Source organism: Brachionichthys hirsutus, chromosome 11 (genome assembly GCF_040956055.1).
Source record: "Brachionichthys hirsutus isolate HB-005 chromosome 11, CSIRO-AGI_Bhir_v1, whole genome shotgun sequence".
In the NCBI taxonomy this organism is placed as follows: domain Eukaryota; kingdom Metazoa; phylum Chordata; class Actinopteri; order Lophiiformes; family Brachionichthyidae; genus Brachionichthys; species Brachionichthys hirsutus.
The window spans coordinates 13,836,483-13,858,725 of NC_090907.1; the positions used below are offsets into that span (position 1 = coordinate 13,836,483).

At 46.0% G+C, this 22,243-nt stretch overlaps 1 protein-coding gene across 1 annotated transcript; it reads right to left on the bottom strand.

The window, feature by feature from the left end:
* Positions 1-236: 236 nt before the first annotated feature.
* Positions 237-9,261, bottom strand: sh3bp2 (SH3-domain binding protein 2). Its single transcript, XM_068745203.1, has 13 exons — positions 9,104-9,261; positions 8,491-8,630; positions 7,471-7,573; positions 7,265-7,382; positions 6,990-7,057; positions 5,592-5,677; positions 5,430-5,516; positions 4,600-5,251; positions 2,770-2,890; positions 1,797-1,852; positions 1,532-1,607; positions 1,299-1,358; positions 237-374 (listed from the first exon to the last, which is right to left on the bottom strand). The coding sequence occupies exons 1-13, from the start codon at positions 9,259-9,261 to the stop codon at positions 237-239; spliced, it is 1,863 nt and encodes a 620-aa protein (XP_068601304.1).
* Between the last annotated feature and the right edge of the window lie 12,982 nt (positions 9,262-22,243).

The window sequence follows — 22,243 nt, forward strand, 5'->3', positions numbered from 1 at the left end:
TGGCTGCTGAATATTGCAGAAGCGCCATCAACCATTAACCAGCTTAGTACAGTGTTCCTATTGGTGGTAAAAATGCAGCACATTTTATTTCACAATAAAAAGCCTCTGTTGACGGTAACGATGCTCGCCGTGCCCGACGGGGGATTATGATGGTTTGCTGTGTTTGTTTGTTCATGGGTTTTAAAAGGATTCCCTTTTCCACGTTGAGGGAAATAGTCCGTTTCAAGCTGTTGTGTTCAGGTGCTCCCTCTCCTCGTGTAGGGCCTCTGCAGGCACAGGGAGCCATGGTGAGGAAGAGGATGGCTGAAGTAGTGTTCGACCAGAGATGGCAGAGTGGGGAAGGTCACGTCACTGTCCACAAAAATGTGGTCGTCCTGACGAAAAAGCCACAGTGAACAGGAGAATGAATTTATTTGATAGTTGTGTCATTTCTTCTTTGTTTTTAATCGTGGTTGTACATCTGATTGATGACGTATCACTGATGAATCACCACTATAGAAAACACATTTATAAAACCATTTCTGAATCACCAGATTTGTGGAGACGGCACAGCAGACCAAGAGTAAGGAACGCCACACACACACACACACATTTGAATTGCTGTGATCAAAAGTGAACCATCCGAACGGAACAACTAAACTGACCTGGAGAAACAAATCAATTCAATTCAATTCAGGTTTATTTCTGTAGCACCAGATCAGAACAGGAAGTCATCTCAAGGCACTTTACAGGCGGAGCAGGGAAAGACAGAACCCAACTTGACCCACAAGAGCAAGAACTCTGGAGACAGAGGCAAGAAAAACCTTCCCTTTAACCGGCAGAAACCTTGGACAGAACCTAGGCTCATGGTGGACGGCCATCTGTCTGGGTTGAGAAGGAGGGAGAGAAAGAGAGAGAGAAGGAGAGAGAAGGAGCAGACAGCGTCATGTTTCAACGTGTAGGCTGCTCAGCAACACAAACCTCTGTCCCCAAACTTCATGACCCCTAACCACACCTGGGTGCAGCTCAACAAAACAGCTCACCTGAGGGGAGGAGGTAACGGTCCTTCACATGAAGGACTCATTAGTCAGGTTTTAATGATTCCTGAGCAGTCATTAACATTCATAAGGTGCTAATGCTAATGCTAATGACCAGTGACACAATGCTAGTGCGTTGCTCCTTTGCTTGTCTTCTGCTCCAGCAGGAAGTGTAACTGAACCAACTGTGGGGTTGCTCCAGTGTCACCCAACAGGACGGCGTCCAGAGACTGGAAACATTCAGGCAACACAAACCACACAAACAAATTTACTGTTTCTTACCTCCTCAAAAAGCCGATAGTTTCTAGCTTTGCCTATCCTGACATCCCACACCACCAGCACCTGGTCAACACGGCAACGACTGCATTAGGGCTTAGTCATCAAGGTCAGGTGATGTTTAAGCGTCACACAAGAGTCACACAACTCAGAGCACATATCAGAACAAAGGATTGTGACAGATCAGAGGTCAGATTTAACGATGCAACATAATCTGAGAGCAGGTTGTTAGATTTGACCTTTGCAGTTCTGGTTCCTGACTTTCTGATGGCGTATAGTCCATCCTGAGGGGCGACAGGGTTCTCTCTGAACAGCCTGCAGGGACAGACACCCACAGGTGGTCATCAACAGACACAAACTATTATCGGTAGGATCAATAGTACTACTGCCAGAACGAGTCAACCAGAATATATATAGCAGATGTATTGCAATGCTCTTGTTTGCCACTAGAGGGAAGAAATGCTGGGCAAAGCAGAGTGCAGTATTTCAAAGTGTGTGCCATACTTTTCCACAACGCTGGTTTCAGTCGAGTCAATGAAAACAGAGTCGGGCAGCTGCACCTGCAGAGAGAGAGATCGTGTATACGTTACATTTGTAATTAATATGCTCTAATATGATAAATGATATCGGAGAAAGTCTTGTGCTGATAAAAGGTTTTCTCATGAAAACACACATTCCAGTATGACTAGGATCTGAGCTGTTTGGTAACAGAAGATTTCCTATGTTGTGAATGCCGCCAGCGGGATCCAATGTCTGGCGTAGATCGACGTGCATCTCTGTGACACATTCAAATATCACGTCATATAATTACAGCATCAGACTGAGGCGAGGACGTGGTTCAATTCTAATGTTAGCTCTTAGCTTTGGGTTATTAGAGACAGACTACTATTTTATGTTTATTTGTGTGTGTTCTGGTACATTTTTCATGTTTTCTGGTTTTATTTTCTGCATTTTCTTTCTTTACATCGTTTGAGGTATTTCAATCTTTAAAATGTATCTGCTTATGTTACCGTATGTCTTCTCCGGCCACTCTGATTGGCTACCCTGCCTATTCTTTACTGTTGGCCATATGACAACCCTCCATATACAGACAGTATCTATGAGGGGAAAAAGCAACACATTTCTTCCTCAGAAGTATTTAAAATTAGTCGACGCACAGCCAGGACACATGACAGTGGCTCAGTCGGTTGGGACTTGGTTCGGGACCCTGCAGGTCACCGGCTCAAGTCCAGCCCATACAAAAATATGGGATTTTGGATGGAGAGGGGCCGGTCTACCTCCAGGGCACTGCCAAGGTGCCCTTGAGCCAGGTACCGACCCCCTCCAACTATGGCGGTGGCCACGCCCTGCGCCCTCACCATGTTCCGGGGCCCATATGCGTGTGTGTGGTTGCTTACAGGGGCCCACTACAGGGTGTAAATGCAGTTTGGTTGCGTGTGTTTGCATGCAGAGACAAAGCTTTCTACATCTCTCTTACATTCTCATAGTCGTCATCTGAGTCCCCTCCTCCTGATCTCGCCGAGTCTCGTTTCCTCCTTAACTCTGCAGGTGTCTCCGCTCCCAATGAACGAAAGCTTTGGCCTTCTGGAGACGCTCTTCTGGGGGGGAAACAAGCCTTACTGAGGCAACTTCAACCATGTCTCAGGTGTCTTTCTTCAAACCTGCCTCACTGTTGATATTTACTGTCCAGGTGGGCCTCACTCAACTGCAGAGTTACATTCAGAAGACCTAAACAGTTTGACTGACAACTCGTTCAACATTTTGTGTGGTCAAAATTCTTTACACAGTATGTGTAAAGAATTGTTAAATAGTCAATGCAGCTCTGCCCTCAGTCCCCTCAATCCCTGCATACCTGAATAAACACCTCCACAGCCACAACACTAGAGGGAGCTCAAACAACAACCTGATTACCCCCTCCTATAGGACTAACATGGGTAAATCATCTTTTTATAATACTGCCCCCTAAGGGTGGAACTGTTTGACTCCCGCCCTCAAAACATGCACCTCTTTGGCCTCCTTCAAAACGGCCCTAAAAATACACCTTTCACCCGTAATACATGCTACTGTTTACTGTACTTGTACTGTAATTCATGCTACTGTGTGACTGTATTTGTACTGTAATACATGCTCCTGTGTGACTGTATTTGTACTGTAATACATGCTCCTGTGTGACTGTATTTGTACTGTAATACATGCTACTGTTTGACTGTACTTGTACCGTAATACATGCTCCTGTGTGACTGTACTTGTACCGTAATACATGCTCCTGTGTGACTGTACTTGTACTGTAATACATGCTACTGTGTGACTGTATTTGTACTGTAATACATGCTACTGTGTGACTGTACTTGTACTGTAATACATGCTACTGTGTGACTGTATTTGTACTGTAATACATGCTCCTGTGTGACTGTATTTGTACTGTAATACATGCTACTGTTTGACTGTACTTGTACTGTAATACATGCTCCTGTGTGACTGTACTTGTACTGTAATACATGCTACTGTGTGACTGTATTTGTACTGTAATACATGCTACTGTGTGACTGTATTTGTACTGTAATACATGCTATTGTTTGACTGTATTTGTACTGTAATACATGCTACTGTGTGACTGTACTTGTACTCTAATACATGCTACCGTTTGACTGTACTTGTACTGTAATACATGCTACTGTGTGACTGTACTTGTACTCTAATACATGCTACCGTTTGACTGTACTTGTACTGTAATACATGCTCCTGTGTGACTGTATTTGTACTGTAATACATGCTCCTGTGTGACTGTACTTGTACTCTAATACATGCTACCGTTTGACTGTACTTGTACTGTAATACATGCTACTGTGTGACTGTACTTGTACTGTAATACATGCTACTGTATGACTGTACTTGTACTGTAATACATGCTACTGTGTGACTGTACTTGTACTGTAATACATGATACTGTGTGACTGTACTTGTACTGTAATACATGCTACTGTTTGACTGTACTTGTACTGTAATACATGCTACCGTGTGACTGTACTTGTACTGTAATACATGCTACTGTGTGACTGTACTTGTACTGTAATAAATATAATCATCATCAGCACCCCGCGGCGCGCTGGCGACGTTTCCGGGGTGTACCCTGTTTCCCGCCCATAGAAAAGCTGCAGCCACATCCAGATAAAGCGGACATGCATTGCGTACGTATATTCCATTTCCACTGTACACGGTTACGTACTCACTCAGGACTCCGCTCGTCGCTAAACACACACGTTTAAATCCCGAGCCTTCGTTCAGCGTGTGTTTGGGTCCGACTTACTGGAGGGGGGGCCCCGGCAGCCGGGCGTGTGCTGCAGGCAGGTGAGGTTTCTGGATCCCGGGTTTATTGTGTACGGCTCTTTTATGTAAAGGAGAGGGGGGGGGGCTGGGGGCCGTCTGGTTGGACGTCACAGGACTGACGGAGGACCCTTCTGAGTTCCCAGCAGTCCTGAGGCTGGGCTTACTGCTGTGGTCACTCATCATCCCACGGCGGGTGTTTCCCAGAGACTGGCCCCCTCCAGCATTCAGGGGACAGTGGGGGGGACCATTTAGCACCATTCTGGTCTTTAATTGGTCAGAGATAGGGGGTTGCATTGGCACGGGGGGCAGGTTCCTCCAGTCTACCTTGTCATCCCTGGGTGCCCCGATGACTGCTGCCCTATTATGAGGAGTTCTCTTTACATTGGGAGGAGGAGGAGGAAGAGGAGAGGAAGACGAGGACCCGTGCAGGTAGGCAGTGAAGGGACGAGGAAGAGGCGGGCCCTTGCTAGGGTCCCTCAGGGTGGGGCGAGGTGGGTTTTTGGGGGGCATTGCACTGACTCTGTGTTGCAGTGAGATGGGAGGAGGGAGAGGAGGTGGACCTTTCTGGAAAGGGTGACGGTGTGCTGGTACCGGGGGAGGAGGGTAGGATGGGGGCGGTCCTGTGGGTCGACCTGGTCAATTAAAAAGAAGGTCATCAGGACAGTTGCTTGATTAGCTTTAACTCATTGCGTGCTTCACACATAACTGAACGAGACACCCTTTTGATTCTTCTGCGAGAGCATGGATTTATTGATTTGCCACCCTGATCTGACGTTCCCCACACAATCGTTTGTTCTGTGTGGGCGGGACCTGTCGATGTTGGCGAGCTGTCACTGTCTGGCTTCAGGTAGTCCTCATCATCCTCCTCCTCATCATCGTCGTCTTCTTCACCGTAATCTACACGCAGCGAGGGCAGGCTTTAGCGATACGCACGCGTCTTATAGATGAAGACGAATCGCTCGGCAGCCTCACCATCTTCGGCGTGATCAACAGGAAGCGTGATATCCAGGGGCCTCTCTATCGCGCCGTAGAAACTGTCTGCATCCGATTCAGAATCACTGAAAGACAAATATCGGAGGAGACGTTTTCATTTGTGTTAGTACGTCAGCCGTTTGCGTTAGAATGAACTTAAACGCCTACGACGTCACCTGAAAACCTTTAATTACGAGTGTAATTACTGTCAACAGTCACCGCTATGGTTCGAGATGATTGGGAGAGGAGATGCCGAACTGAAGAGGCATTTCCTGAAGGTGTCCCATGGTCTCTACCAGCCGTCCCCGCTTTATGTCGGTACCAATGAGAGCGATGGACACAGATAAGGGACGAGGCTTTCTCCCTGTAGTCGCCAGGAAATAATTGCTGAATATCACGCTGTCGGCCAAACCGAAAATCCCCTCGCTTTAAATGCAGAATGTAAATGAGCACAACAGTAATCTGTTTGTCTCCTCCTCCCGTCTGTCTCCAATGTCCTGCTATCGCTAACGCTCAGTAATGTGTGTCCACTTAGAGACAGGAAGCGACGACTGTCCTTTCAATCGTCAAGCTCATCACACTTTAGTGTTTAGTTTGCTGAACTTAAAATCATGTTGCCGTCATGAATTCAGAAACTCTCATTTCTGATCAGTCGTATTCACCATGTCATAAAAAACCCCATCCAGCTCGAAGCTAACATTACAGCCTGTATTTCTTTATCCTTCATTTCCTTTTGGTGAAACTCATAAATCAGTCCATCTCTACCTCCAGATACTTCACACCTATTGAGGCTGGTTATATTCACAGGCGTTCCATTTAGGTAAATCTAAAAAACAAAACACAACAAAAAAACTGAAACAAACTAGTACTCTGAAACTCTAAAGGGACATTCATGATCAGGCCTGTTGAAGACACCAGCTTTGTCTTGACAGTAATGGAACCCGCAGAGACACGTTATAATAAAAGCCTGTTAATGGCCTCAATAAGATTCTGCGGTCTGATCAGAAACAAGACAAGAGGCCACTTAACCAGCTTAATGAATTATAAAGGAAGCTGGGAAACGAGCTTCCGAAGGAGGACATCTTCCACTTCCATTCTGAGGGAAAGGTCACACTTGGATGACACTTTTGAGTACATTAACGAGAAGAGATTCCATTTTTCAGCCCTCTTCAGCGTTGAACTTGGTTGCGGTTTTTATTGTAACCTCTAGTTTGTGTTTCTATTACCTGCCTACGGACTGCGGATGTAAATTAGCATTTTTGCTATAATCCGGCATATTTACATCTATTAGATGTAACATCTGTATAGATGTTCATTAATGTGCACTGTCCCTATCGAATAAATGTTAAATAAATAAAAAGTGTGTGAGTTTTTATACGACTATTTATTTTCACCAACCTTGGAATATGGGCGTCTTTCCGGTCGTTGTAGTGGTCAATCTCCCGGCGCAGGTATCGCATCCATTTCTGCGGTAAAAATGCAAAACTAAATATTTATTTATATTTATTGCATAAAAAAAATGTAATCATTCGGGAGACAGTCATCCTAAAACGTACCATTGATGATAAAAGGAGATTAAAGGTATGTTCAAAATATTAAAAATGTAGTTAAAATCACAGTAAATGCCAGAGAAGTTCAGTCTAATCTGTAGAGATAGAAACATTTGCTCGCACCCTCCTCTCATCCTCGCTGGCGGCAGAGAAGAACCACGTCCTGTGTTTTTTACTGAAGTGGACGATCTTAAAAGGAAACACGTTACTGGATGTAGTTTCCTCTGCTGCTCTCATAACTCTGAACAACAGGGGAAAATATTTTTTTTACATATACTTATGTACACATTACACATTAGTTAGCACTGCATTGAGTCATTTTTACTGACCTGTTGTAGCCATTGAGCGAAAACGCCCCCTGTGGTGCAGGAGAGGTACTGCTCTTAAAATAGTACACGCAGCCCTTATGGATGATGGTGTACCTCAGGGGCCCTGAAAGAGGCAACAGATGTCATCACCCACCTGAGCATAGGCAGACAGACTCGGCAGGACATGATCAATACTTTTCTTGGATCAGAGCGGATTTCAATAAGCTATAATATTGTCACTTTCACAGCCTTAACAAGAGACAATCAGAGACTGCAGACCCCGCCTCCAATAGACCATTCAATCTTGTGAGAGAGTAAACAGGGCTTCCGGATCAGAGGGGCCAAACCTGCGCTAGCTAGCTGCTTCGGAACGGGAAAAGATACAACTACAACTGTAACATATATGAAACTAGAATGAACTATGAGTGTTCACACCAAATCTGAAGTCTCTAGCTCCAGAATTTAGGTCAGGATGGAATCCTGAAAAATGCAAATTTTAGAACGAAAATGAGCTCTCAGATCCGGATTGTGATCCGGATCCGGCCGAAATTAGTCATGGTCACAGACCTTTAAGGAGTACTTAAGTACTTGAAAAGCATTTCATTTCACTTATGTGTGATTTTTTTCAGATGCATACCACCATACGTTTTGCAGAAATTAAGAAAAATGACAGAAAGTGCCCTATCTCGCAATGTTAAAGAATCCTTTAAACATTTCTAGAATCTGGATCCAGATCAGGATCAACGCCATTCTCGGGGAGGACCGAGCCACGGACAGAACCTTGCTTGTGTATATATTTCAAGTCAATTGGGTTACTAGTTTTTGAGTTATGCGCGCGGACAGACAAACAGACAAATAGACAAACAGACAAACAGACAAACAGACAAACAGACAAATAGACAAACAGACAAACAGACAAACAGACAAATAGACAAACAGACAAACAGACAAACAGACAAACAGACAAACAGACCCAATTGCAATCGCCTGCCCTTCGGTGAGCGTAACAAACACAACTGAGTGCAAACTCTACGAACTCACATCTCCTGAGGCTGAACTGGCTGCCTCCCTTCTTATGGAGGTATCCTGCAATAGAAACTCCTCCTGGCATGGTGAGGAGGTTCTGAGCTCCAATGGCTCGCATTGGCGCCGGCCAGCACACCTGTGGAGACGACATGGTCCTACCAGGAGAGGAGAGAGAGGAGAGAGAGGAGAGGAGGCTATTACATCATCGATGTGACAGATCTACCTTGCATCTTCATTCGGTTTTAATAGTTTCCTAAACTAGACTGATTTATTAGCATACGTACATTTTGATATTTATCTGTCACAATAAAGGCTCTCACTCTCTTAAAAAAAGAAAGTATGATAAAAAAAACAAACCTAGCCTTGTGAGGACCAGATACAACAACTAACAGCTAACAGCTAACGGCTAGCTGCCAGAATTCATTCTGGCTCGGCGGTTGCTGGAGTCGCCCTATTACTCGGATGAACACTTAGGTGAAGTCTAATGACAGTTCTGGCTGTTCTTTGACAGAAGGTGCTGAAATGTATTATTATTATTAACAGACAGGTGAATCTTAAAGCTGGTGCCATGAACCGCTCTGAAGAACCCGTAGTGTCCTTTGCTCCTCAGCCAGTATGACCTGCCGACCTCCTCTTGAGCCTCCTGTCGACGCCCTGAACAGCAGGGCTCTCCCTGATCCGGCTGACTGTGGAGGCTAACGCCGTTGATGCTAATGGTCCATGGTGTAAAATGTCAGAAGTGTGGAACAGAGACCCGGCGGGCTTCAAATGGACGCCTTCCCTCATCTAAGGGAGTTTTCTGCTTCCTCTCTGAGTCTCTCTGTTTCTGCTGATCCCTTCCTTACACACATACACGCTAAAACAGATACACATCCACACACATTCTACAGGAACACACACACATGCATTCTCCTCACACAGGAAACATATTATGTCCAAGTTATTTTGCCAGCGTGTGCGTGTGTGCGTGTGTTGCGTTAAGCCTGTGTGTACAAATTGAACTGACTGCAGTTTAACTCTAACCAAACTTAAAACTGAACAAAAAACAAAAAAGAGAATTAATCCAACAACTGGACAGTTGAACCAAATAAACCACAATAGAGTAAACTTTCAATATTTAACCATCGCATGCTGCAGGGTCAGAAACGCATATCCTATCGTCGTTGCTTCTGTCTCAATGACATACATTTCGCCACCGAACAATTTGGCTTTGACGAGGTAAACATTACATATATTGTCTTTTTGCATTTCAGTATGTGTCCAAAAGGATTAACAAATGATCCTCTTCTGGTTTGTTCACAGTAATGCTGCAGCCCAACGTGGCACGTTCCAGGCTGGGCCTCGATGGAGACGAGGTCGGCAAAACATGCAGCGTTGAGTCAGGCGTCAAGAATTTATGAAGACAAAGTGCAGAATATTAGATTCATGGGAGTGAATTGTCTGAAGTGAAGTGTCTTGCCCAACGACAAATGTGCCGGAGCCGGGAATTGAACCGCCAACCTATCGACCCACTCAAACACCTGTGCCACCGTCGCCCACATTTGGTGAACGTGGGCGAGCTGTGCTGAGAGCACCGACTAGCCGTGTCACTGTCTGGTATGGGAATTGTTCTGGCCCGACACATCGCTGCATACTCAACGGCCCCCCCTCTCCATCACTTCTGGTTATTACCGCCGCCGAGGAGATTATGTTTTCACTGGCAATGGTTTGTTTGTTTGTCTGACTGTTAGCAAGATAACTCAAAAAGTGATTGTGTGGCGACCACTTAGAATAGGTCTCTCACCCAAGAGGTTCATGGGTAATGGGCGTGGTTTTGCACTGTCGTTGGGATCTGAACAGTAAAGAGCTAATCCACCTCCGTCTCTGAGTCGTTCCTCATCCTGCCACATTGGTGACCCTGTATTGAACATGTTTGAAGAAGCAGAAGGCAGCGTTTCCTTGTCGGCCATGTCGCCCCGACTCGCACAACCGTCCGGTTTCACCGCGTCTGTGAAACTCCCGGAGTTCTGGCACAACGACCCGGCTCCGTGGCTCCAGCACGTCGAGGCGCTTTTCCACCTTCGAGGAATCACCGAGGACGACTCGAGGTACTACCCGGTGGTCGCGGCCTTAGACCAGCAGTCCACACGCCGTGTAATGCAGCAGTTACGCGCCCCTCCACCGCTCGGGAAATACGCCGCGCTCAAACAGCTCCTGCTCCGGAGATTCAGTCTGTCCGCCGCGGAGAGAGCGGACAGACTACTGTCTCTGCCCGGATTGGGCGACGGTTCAACGGTCGACCTCATGGACAATATGCTGTCGCTGTTGGGCTCGGATGAAGGCGGCTTCATTTTCCCGCAGATTTTCCGGCGCCAGCTTCCGCCTCCGGCGCGCGCGGCCCTGGCCAATTCCCCGTGCCTGGCCGCTAACGATCTCCGGGGTTTGGCTGAAGAAGCACATCGGGTCCTGCTGACGACCTCAACGACTTCTGCAGCCGTGGTGCGTGCATTTATTTCGTCTTGGGTTGCACGTGTCGGTGCCCCGTCTGACATCACTTCTGACAGAGGCCCTCAGTTTGTTTCAGCGCTCTGGTCAGCGACGGCGAGTTCCCTGGGCACGCAGGTTCACCGCACTCCCGCGTACCATCCTAACGGCTTATGTGAACGTTGTCACCGCTCGCTCAAGGCTGCTTTGCGTGCGGCGCTCTCGGATGGTAACTGGGTGGATCGTTTGCCTTGGGTGATGCTGGGGTTGCGTTCAGGTCCTAAGGAGGACCTTGATGCTTCACCTGCTGAGTTGGTGTTTGGGCAACCGCTCCGCGTTCCGGGTGAGTTTTTGCCGGAGAGTTCTGCCCCGCAGTCGCATCGTTTTTCGTCGGGCGCTGCTCTGTCTCCGGTGCCGGTTCATCACTGTTTTCCAGTCGTTCGAGCCGCTGGAGCTCGCAAAAGCTCGTTTTGTTTTCCTGCGACATGACGCGCACCGCTCGCCTCTCCAGCCTCCTTATGATGGCCCATTTAGGGTACTCGAGACGGGCGTGAAGAATTTTGTCAGACATGGGGGGATGTAGAGAGCACGTCACTTTAGATCGGCTTAAGCCAGCGCATGTGCTGGTAGACGAATAGGTGTGTCCGGCCCAGGTTCCCCGTCGGGGTCGTCCCCCGTCCAGACGCACTGGGGTGTCCCAGCCGGTGGAAGGTCCTGGAAAAAGGCCCTCTGCTGATGTTTTGACACCTGACGGACACCTGGAGCTACAGGTTCCTACGGTCTCTCACCCAAGAGGTTCATGGGTAATGGGCGTGGTTTTGCGCCCATAATGTTTTGGCGCTCAGTTTGCATTCAGTCTGTCGTTGGGATCTGAAGAGTAAAGAGCTAATCCACCTTCGTCTCTGAGTCGTTCCTCATCCTGCCACAATGGATGGATTTTGATGAAATTTTCAGGAAATATTGGGAATCTTACCATAAACAGTTGATTGATGATGAAGACCTGCGCTGTGTAGCGCTGGTGCAAGTGCTTTGTGCTGCGCTGACTGCTCTCCAGCTGAGGCCGCTGGGTGTGGAATAACAGTGACTCTCTGAAACTGTGACACTCACCGCTGAAAGCGTTCGTTAGTTCTGTGTTTGAAATAAAAGACTTTTGCTTGAGCATGCCATTGAGAAGGACCCATGCTGGTTACTCATCTTCATGGGACGGTATGAGCCCAACAGCCACCGGGTGTAATGCGACATTAATGTGTGTGGCTAACCGAGGTCGCTCTGGCTCTGCATGGCACCCAAAGACACAACCCCAGACAGATGGAAAGGTCGCCTAAACCAGGGGTCCCCAACCACCGGTCCGTGAGGCATCTGTTACCGGGCCGCACAGAACGAATAACTAATGTATACAATTTCCGTTGTATCGATTATTAGCGTCTAAAAGGTGTTTTATTTTGAAAAAGAAATACATTTTCAACAATGTAACAGCCGCCTGTGAATTTACATGATACATGATACAGTAGTATCAGTACTGTAGTAAAGTAGAGAAAATGTAATTCAAAAACAAGCTCACACTGTCGTGGCTGAGATGGCCACTGCAGGCTTCATACTCAGGCTGTGTAACCATTATACTGTAGCAGTTGTTTCCCAAGAGTCACAAACACAATAAAGATGCACTGATAGTGGGTTACAAAGAGTTAATGAAGCAGAGTGAAGATATGCTTCTGTGCTGAAGTTTTGCACGATGCTGGAAAACCCTTCCTCCATGGTGTGTAAAAAGAAAACACATTTCCTGGAAGTCTCTGACCTTGCTGAGGACACAACGTGGCAACAACTGATTGACAAACACTATCATCCTTTGTGATATCGACGTTTTGCACTGGAAAATAGACTATCTTTATCTGAGGAGAAAATCACCAAAAATACATTTGAATATTAAATTCTTGACTTGGCCTTCAGCAAAGGCCAGGGTTTTTCTTTTTTTTAACTGGACGCTTGAGCCATTTTGTGTTCACATCACAATGGCTATTCTGGTGGTATCACAGATGTTGACTGCTTCCTACAGGGGGAGAAGACCTGGACTGGTCCCACAGTGACACTTTAACCCAACTAGTTTCTGTCATACCTGTCAACTTACAAGGTTTCACCGTATTTTTGTACAGGAAAGTCCAATTTTTGAGCAATACGGGGTACTGTGGAAATTAGTACCGTGAAAATCTGTCAATACAGGAATATTAACAATAAAGCAGGGGTAAAATACCGGGGCAATATTTTAAATGAAGCAGCGACGGAATACTTAGCAGACGGACATGTCACGTTAGACTTCCGTTGTGGTTGTCAACACATGCGCAGAAGCAGATTTTGCCACTATATAGTATACGCCCCCGCTCTCACATACGGCCGCTAGTTGCTCCCACATATCGGTGGCAGTTGATTTGCACGTTTTTTTTCTGTCCCCGTGCTATCAAAAGTAAAGATAGAGCTAGAAAGAATGATTAATTGTGGCGTGATAAAAGAGATAAAATAACCTGTGCACCATAGTCCCCAAGAAGAATGGGCAGATTAGGATATGCGTGGACTTCACACAGCTGAATACACGCTCCAGTCCCCACCAGGGATGACATCCTGTCAAGACTAGCACAGGCCAAAGTCTGATTGCCTTTGTGGTTTTTGTCACTTCTTTGTTTTCTGCTCCAACAGCAGTCCAAGCATCTGGACCCTCGACTAGTCTCTCAGAACCGAAGAAGCCAAACGTCTTCAACCTACACAAACAGCCACGGGTATGTTTCTCCCATGTCCTAAACAGAGCCCTCATGCTCCCAGGCCTGGAGGAGCCTCGCTTGAAAGACACACCACCCCGTCCTGATGATTCGAATAAAAATAATATATAGATGAAATTATCCAATAATTCACCCAAATTAGAAAAAGATCTGAAACATTTCTTCTATAATGTAACTTCCCTACAGTAAAACTACACAATTAGTATTCAATACTTCTGGTTTGTGTGCTGTTTGATATTCTGCTCTACGTCTGTAGTAACGGTACCAACAGTATTTGTTTTTTAACAACAAATCAGTCTCCTAATGAGGAGTCATTTTAGTAACAAACTGTAATATCATGCTGGACTTTGACTGTATTTTCTTTACATACTGCATAAAGTATGACATGAGAATGATGTGTTGCTTTTGCTACCATGTACTAGAGAATGTCCAGGAATAGTTTATGAGAAAATGCTCACGTTTTTACTTCTAACTTCCTAATATCATCAACTTGTTCATTGTAGTGTAAAGTGAAATGGAAAGGCACTAAAACAGGGGCCTTCAAATGGACTATTCTGGGTTGACAGTGCAAGCAAAAAAGAAATAAAAAATGAAATATTCAAAAAAATATATTCAATGAAGATTGATTTAGAATCAATAGGAACAGACAAATTCCCTCAGTTACTTCATTGACCTGTTGGGTGAATTTAACCCCCCCAAAAAACAAACAAACAGACAATCAAACAATAAAAGCTAATTTAGCGTGGCAAAAAGTGACAGAAAATATAAACAAGTTCACCAACATAACGTGCCGCGTTCAGAAAGATAACTTACATCACATCCCTCTGTTCCTGAACACACATCCTGACACGCGGATGAGAGCTCTGCGCAAACGACTTCTTCCTCATGGACGGGGCGGACATGTCGGCGGACAGGACGGCGGCAGGACAGCAGAATAAACCACCATCGTGTGGAGAGCTGGAGGACGAGTGCACGGTCAGACGGACCAGAGGAGAGCTGGAGGACGAGTGCACGGTCAGACGGACCAGAGGCAAAGATTCAAGAACCACCGCATGGTTAGAAAAAAGAAGAAGCTCAAATCGATGTAAGTAACAGAGAATGAAGATGAAGGAACATACAAGTAGAATAACGGAAGAAATGAGTTGAAAGATGGAAGGAAGAAGCAGCCTATTCTTTCGGAAGTCTGTTGGAGGTCTGAACCCAAGATACACCACCAGTCATTTCCTGATGGGGCCTCCTCCTCCAACCCTGACTTCCCATTGGTCAATGTTCCGCAGCTGGTTCCTTCCTGCTTCCTCTGAGCTGGACTGTGATTGGCTAGCTGATACAACCCACACCACAAGAAGTGCACTTGGACCAGAAAGGCCAGGGGACTTTCCAGCATTTATGATTCAAGCTAGAGAGCAAGCACACACACACACACACACACACTTTTTTCCTTTTATAGACGTGGCATTTAGACTCAAAACATGTTCTAATACTAGGCGTAAAGGCTCCAAAAATACAACATGGACCTCACCAAAATGAACATCCCGGCAGCACCGGCTTTAAATCGGTCTGCTGTCTGCAGCGGTTAAACTGTGAGGAGTGAAAGGCAGGAATGCGAGTTACAATTTGAAACCTACAAAAGAGCAGCTTCCTTTGCTACTGCTGCTCATCTGCATACCAACCAGAAAACAATCCACCAATCAGATTCAGTCTGATTAAGGCACCAGAGACGCAGTTGAAGAAAATGATTCTGCAGAGGAAAAGGTTCGCTCGGGTGTCGGAAGCTTCAGGACTGATTGTTAAAAAGGAAAGCAGGTGTCTGTAAATACAATGCCGTCTGATATGGAGTATTCCGTGAGGATTTACCTGGATGAGGATGATGATGATGATGCTATTTTGACGAGTCAACTATTCGCTCTTTGGATTGCTTTGACAAAATGTTGGCAAACCATCAGTGCAAGGGATGAATCCAAACTTTTTTTACATTTTGCATTTTCAGAAACATTCTGAGGCAATTTAAAAATTTCAAACAGGCAAAAGATTCTGAACCAGATTCCACAAAACGTGGTGGAAGAATTTAACATTTATCAATTAATAAAATTCTAAATTTATGTCAGGAGATGGATTCAGGAATTTTTACCGGAACTTTCCTTTGCATTGTAAGATGGGCCTTTAAACCTTTTTTCTATTTTCTCAGGATATAATCTATAAATGATAGTTATGCATTCTTGTAGGTAATATCTATATGTGTGCAGGTCTGCTGGATTAAATATGGATTTTAAGGGGTGATCTTTGAGCCGGTAAACGGTAACAAATAGAAAACCATGCAACTTCCAGCTGAGGTAACTGGGTTCCAGTTGTCTCCCGCAGATGATTCAGATGATTTATTTAATGGGTTTTGGATGTAAGAAATGCAGGAGACAATGGAGGAGCGCTAGCGAGTGTCTCACTCATGCACTTATTAGTATTTAACCCTTTATTGCCAATCGTATCATATTTGATGCACTTGGCCTTTTAGGATTTTGAGATTTCTACTTCAGAAGTTTGACCACACCCTCCCGAATAAGCTGATAGATACAAGCCAACACATGTATCTGCATTTTCCACGCAAAAAATTCTGGATTTTGCAAAAGTTACATAAATTAGAGTACTTATATTAAAAATGTAAGGGATTTTTTTTGAGAAATATGTCAGAAGGTTCCATTAAGACCTTATTTTCCCAAAATTTGAGTGTTCTGACGATTATTGAATGGGGTGGGCTTTAAAGGGTTAAAGGAAAGACAGCAGAGCTTCATGAATCAAATTTGCATGTCACTGACTTCACGTTCCTGTGTAGAAAACGACTGGCATCCACCAAAACATCTGGCATCAGTTGGCTCCACTAAGCAGCTGATCAGTGGCTTCAGGTAAACAGACTGATCACAGGGCGGGACGCGACCGCCATCAGAGCCAGACTATTCTGCACACACCACATCTGCTGTCTGTCTGTTGGTCCTGTGGACATTCTGGAGGAGCGGTTTCCTTCCATGTGAAGATTTATTTGAAGTTTTCCTTCTCTCTGGAAGCTCTAAAGGGAAATTGTGTCGCGTACTACAGCTGTAGGCAGACAGGGCTATGATGGGGGCTCATTATTATGTGCAACTCTTACACGAAACTACACTCCCCATGTTTAACTTCAATAAACAGATGATTAAAAAAAAATATTCTGTGAAAACATGAGTGAAAATGATGCGGCGACAACACGAATCTGCTGAGTTGGCGGTATGAAGTCATGAGCTCCATTAGCTGCTGCTAAGAATCTGGAGCCTTGAATTTCAGATCAAAGCAAATGTGAATTACAATATAACAACGTAAAAAAGCAGGAAAAAAGGAACGATACTTTCCAAATATCTGGGAAGTACTTTTGATTTAAACTCGATCTCCTTTAGAAGTGCTCATTTTGACGTACCATGGAGTGCTGGAGTGTCATTGGCGTGGCTCCTCTCTCTGTCGTCAGCAGAACTCAGCCCAGTCCACTTCCTGCCGTGACATTTCAGAGCTACTGTGTGGAGTGTTGTGAGAGCGCTCCCTGTCTGCAGCGCTCGCACTGGCAGGCTGGTTCTCAAGCCAGTCAGCCAGCCTGAACAGGCAAAACACGGTTTTACTTCCCAACAGCAGAAAGAGGCTTATGCTGCTGCAGTCGATCTGGAGCAGCCGGGCTAATTACTAAATGGTGCATGCAGGGCTCCAATGTGGGGCCACGCCTTCAAACATCTGGTCTGCTGTTCCATAAACAAACACCCACTCTTGTTATTCTGAGATCCAAACCAGTCCCGAGTGTGGTGCCATGAACCGACTGTCCTATCGTAGATGCGTATTCAGTCTTACGTCCAGATTAGTAGCAGCGAGTGAAAACCTCACCCCTCTAGAATGAAAGGATGTGTGTGCACTCCTCTAAAGCCCAACTCTAATTCAATATAGTGATTGTTCACTACTGCTGCAGGAATATCTGCGTTATAACACACACTGTCTACTCCCCTTTGAGAAAAATGCTACCAAATCCAGAGGGAGAGCTCTATTGGATGGTTTCAGACTTGCTCACCGTAATTTGACGTTGAAAGTCTTTGGTGGAGTCAGCAAGGAAAGGTTCTGCTTGTGTCACAGAGTATGAGCAGCGTACCCGAAGCTCTAGCAAAGGTGTTGAATGAGGGTCTTCTCTTCACCATCCATCCATCCATCTTCAAACTGCTTATCCGGGGCGGGGTTGTGGGGGCAGCAGCCTAAAACGGGAAGCCCAGACTTCCCTCTCCCCGGCCACTTCTTCCAGCTCTTCCGGGGGGATCCGAGCTGTTCAGAGTTTTCTCTGCCCCCCTGCCCGATCTGACGGGTGACGCTATGTTTAGCCGCATGTCGTCATTCAACCGCTGGCTGTCTAGGTGGGCTTCGTAGATAACTGGCAGAGCCTTCCTGGACATTTTGCTAGCCTAAAATGGCTCAGGGTAGAAGACAGGGTTAAACAACTCAAAATGGGATTGGCATTTAAAATAGTCAATGCAGCTCTGCCCTCAGTCCCCTCAATCCCTGCATACCTGAATAAACACCTCCACAGCCACAACACTAGAGGGAGCTCAAACAACAACCTGATTACCCCCTCCTACAGGACTAACATGGGTAAATCATCTTTTTACAATACTGCCCCCTAAGGGTGGAACTGTTTGACTCCTGCCCTCAAAACATGCACCTCTTTGGCCTCCTTCAAAACGGCCCTAAAAATACACCTTTCAGGGGGACAGAAACGGAGATAGTCATCACGACTCTCTCCGGATCAACCCCCCCCCCCCCCCCTTTTTTTTGTCCACCTACGTTGTACATATTATGTGTCTTTGTAATTTATTGTAATTTATATAATTTATTGTCATTCATTGTCATTTTGCATCTGTGGTGTAAAATTATTTTTATTTTTCTAATGTTATTTTGCATCAATTGAGTAATTTAATATTAGTTTTATTGGTATTGTTAAATGTGGATGATTTATGTACGAAGGACTTTCAACGGAAACAAGACCGCAAGGGCTTTTTAGAAATGCTCCTCTTAGACAGGATGTTTGACTGTGTCCATAGAGATGGTGTCTGTTCCCCGACCCCCTAAGATTGTTAAATTATACAGGAGACGTGTTACTCCTGAAAACCTTGTAAAAATAAAAACTGCCGCCAGGAATTAATAATAGTAAAACCATTAAATGTGCACTTTTGAATATTCGCTCTTTGGCGTTGAAGGCATTTTTAATAAATGATCTGATCACAGATCAGCATGTTGATATTTTCTGTTTGACTGAAACCTGTACTTTACTTGCACTGTGATGACACTCAATTCAATTCAATTCAGTTTCATTTATAAAGCGCCAGATCAGAACATGAAGTCATCTCAAGGCACTTTACAGGATTAGCAGGGAAAGACCTGCAGGGAAACACAGAACCCAACTTGACCCACAAGAGCAACGGAGGCAAGGAAAAACTTCCCTTTAACGGGCAAAAACCTTGGACAGAACCTAGGCTCATGGTGGACGGCCATCTGTCTGACCGGCTGGGTTGAGAGAGAGAGAAAGAGAGAGAGAGAGAGAATGGCAGCTCGGAGACGAGTCAAGGAGATGGATAGGGAAGTGATAGTGAGACAGAGCAGGAGCAGACAAAAACAAAATGCTAATGCTAGCGATATAAAGCTATAAATGCTAATGCTAGCGACGTGGACATCAGTGGTGAGGGACACAGGTCCAGGTTCTGCAGCACCACGGACAGAAGGACCTGAAAGAGAGAGAGGGACAAACAGAGGGAGAGAGAGAACAAGACTACAGGGAAGACCGACTGACACTGACAATAAAAGCTTTCCATTCCAGCCCTCCATTAATAAAAATCAAGTTCAACTAAAATGCAGGATATCATATCTGAGAGGGCATATCTTTATTGACTCGAAAATGTGACCACGAGCATTACAATCTCTGAGTATAACTGGAACCCGCCCGGACATATTGGCACTCAGAAAACATTACCCAACAGAATTGAAAGATTTATTTGTCGGTGATGGTGGGTTGAAGGAAGAGTTGGTGCAGAGTGTTCTAGAGGAGAAGGAGAAGTTCTTACGCTCCACAGGTAGGAGGTGAGTTAGAGGAGAAGGAGAAGTTCTTACGCTCCACAGGTAGGAGGTGAGTTAGAGGAGAAGGAGAAGTTCTTACGCTCCACAGGTAGGAGGTGAGTTAGAGGAGAAGGAGAAGTTCTTACGCTCCACAGGTAGGAGGTGAGTTAGAGGAGAAGGAGAAGTTCTTACGCTCCACAGGTAGGAGGTGAGTTAGAGGAGAAGGAGAAGTTCTTACGCTCCACAGGTAGGAGGTGAGTTAGAGGAGAAGGAGAAGTTCTTACGCTCCACAGGTAGGAGGTGAGTTCGAGGAGAAGGAGAAGTTCTTACGCTCCACAGGTAGGAGGTGAGTTAGAGGAGAAGGAGAAGTTCTTACGCTCCACAGGTAGGAGGTGAGTTAGAGGAGAAGGAGAAGTTCTTACGCTCCACAGGTAGGAGGTGAGTTAGAGGAGAAGGAGAAGTTCTTACGCTCCACAGGTAGGAGGTGAGTTAGAGGAGAAGGAGAAGTTCTTACGCTCCACAGGTAGGAGGTGAGTTAGAGGAGAAGGAGAAGTTCTTACGCTCCACAGGTAGGAGGTGAGTTAGAGGAGAAGGAGAAGTTCTTACGCTCCACAGGTAGGAGGTGAGTTAGAGGAGAAGGAGAAGTTCTTACGCTCCACAGGTAGGAGGTGAGTTAGAGGAGAAGGAGAAGTTCTTACGCTCCACAGGTAGGAGGTGAGTTAGAGGAGAAGGAGAAGTTCTTACGCTCCACAGGTAGGAGGTGAGTTAGAGGAGAAGGAGAAGTTCTTACGCTCCACAGGTAGGAGGTGAGTTAGAGGAGAAGGAGAAGTTCTTACGCTCCACAGGTAGGAGGTGAGTTAGAGGAGAAGGAGAAGTTCTGGAGTGACTTAGATGAAGTGATTTGTTCGGCTGTGTATTTTGATTCTTCTTGACGCCAGACCTTGATATGCAGTGTCATTGAGCCGCATGGTGCTACCAGCAGAGGGCGTAGTGGTTCCATATTACACAGTCAGCTCGAGGAACAGCACTTCCGGGTTTGGACTGTAAAGAAATGGCCCGTTCAAGTCCGAGGAAGCTCATTTGTTCATTAGAAGATGCCTCATCATTTCAAAATGAACAGCACAAGCCTCTGATTTGTTTTTTGATGTTGAGAGAATATTGTTGTTGCATCATTAAAGACCATCAGACCGTTCCCTGTGCCTCCTTCTCTGCATCATTAAAGACCATCAGACCGTTCCCTGTGCCTCCTTCTCTGCATCATTACAGACCATCAGACCGTTCCCTGTGCCTCCTTCTCTGCATCATTAAAGACCATCAGACCGTTCCCTGTGCCTCCTTCTCTGCATCATTAAAGACCATCAGACCGTTCCCTGTGCCTCCTTCTCTGCATCATTACAGACCATCAGACCGTTCCCTGTGCCTCCTTCTCTGCATCATTACAGACCATCAGACCGTTCCCTGTGCCTCCTTCTCTGCATCATTACAGACCATCAGACCGTTCCCTGTGCCTCCTGCTCTGCACCATTAAAGACCATCAGACCGTTCCCTGTGCCTCCTTCTCTGCATCATTAAAGACCATCAGACCGTTCCCTGTGCCTCCTGCTCTGCACCATTAAAGACCATCAGACCGTTCCCTGTGCCTCCTTCTCTGCATCATTAAAGACCATCAGACCGTTCCCTGTGCCTCCTGCTCTGCACCATTAAAGACCATCAGACCGTTCCCTGTGCCTCCTTCTCTGCATCATTAAAGACCATCAGACCGTTCCCTGTGCCTCCTTCTCTGCATCATTACAGACCATCAGACCGTTCCCTGTGCCTCCTTCTCTGCATCATTAAAGACCATCAGACCGTTCCCTGTGCCTCCTTCTCTGCATCATTAAAGACCATCAGACCGTTCCCTGTGCCTCCTTCTCTGCATCATTACAGACCATCAGACCGTTCCCTGTGCCTCCTTCTCTGCATCATTACAGACCATCAGACCGTTCCCTGTGCCTCCTTCTCTGCATCATTACAGACCATCAGACCGTTCCCTGTGCCTCCTGCTCTGCACCATTAAAGACCATCAGACCGTTCCCTGTGCCTCCTTCTCTGCATCATTAAAGACCATCAGACCGTTCCCTGTGCCTCCTGCTCTGCACCATTAAAGACCATCAGACCGTTCCCTGTGCCTCCTTCTCTGCATCATTAAAGACCATCAGACCGTTCCCTGTGCCTCCTGCTCTGCACCATTAAAGACCATCAGACCGTTCCCTGTGCCTCCTTCTCTGCATCATTAAAGACCATCAGACCGTTCCCTGTGCCTCCTCCTCTGCATCATTACAGACCATCAGACCGTTCCCTGTGCCTCCTTCTCTGCATCATTAAAGACCATCAGACCGTTCCCTGTGCCTCCTTCTCTGCATCATTACAGACCATCAGACCGTTCCCTGTGCCTCCTTCTC

What these genes read in the sequence shown, in the direction of transcription:
- sh3bp2 (XM_068745203.1), bottom strand. Translation starts at nt 9,261, where the DNA reads ATGAGGGAAGGCGTCCATTTGAAGCCCGCCGGGTCTCTGTTCCACACT. An exon ending in CAGATGACGACTATGAGAAT is followed by an intron (nt 1,853 to 2,769) that starts GTAAGAGAGATG and finishes CTCTCTCTGCAG; the next exon opens with GTGCAGCTGCCCGACTCTGT. An exon ending in ACTATCGGCTTTTTGAGGAG is followed by an intron (nt 375 to 1,298) that starts GTAAGAAACAGT and finishes CTTTTTCGTCAG; the next exon opens with GACGACCACATTTTTGTGGA.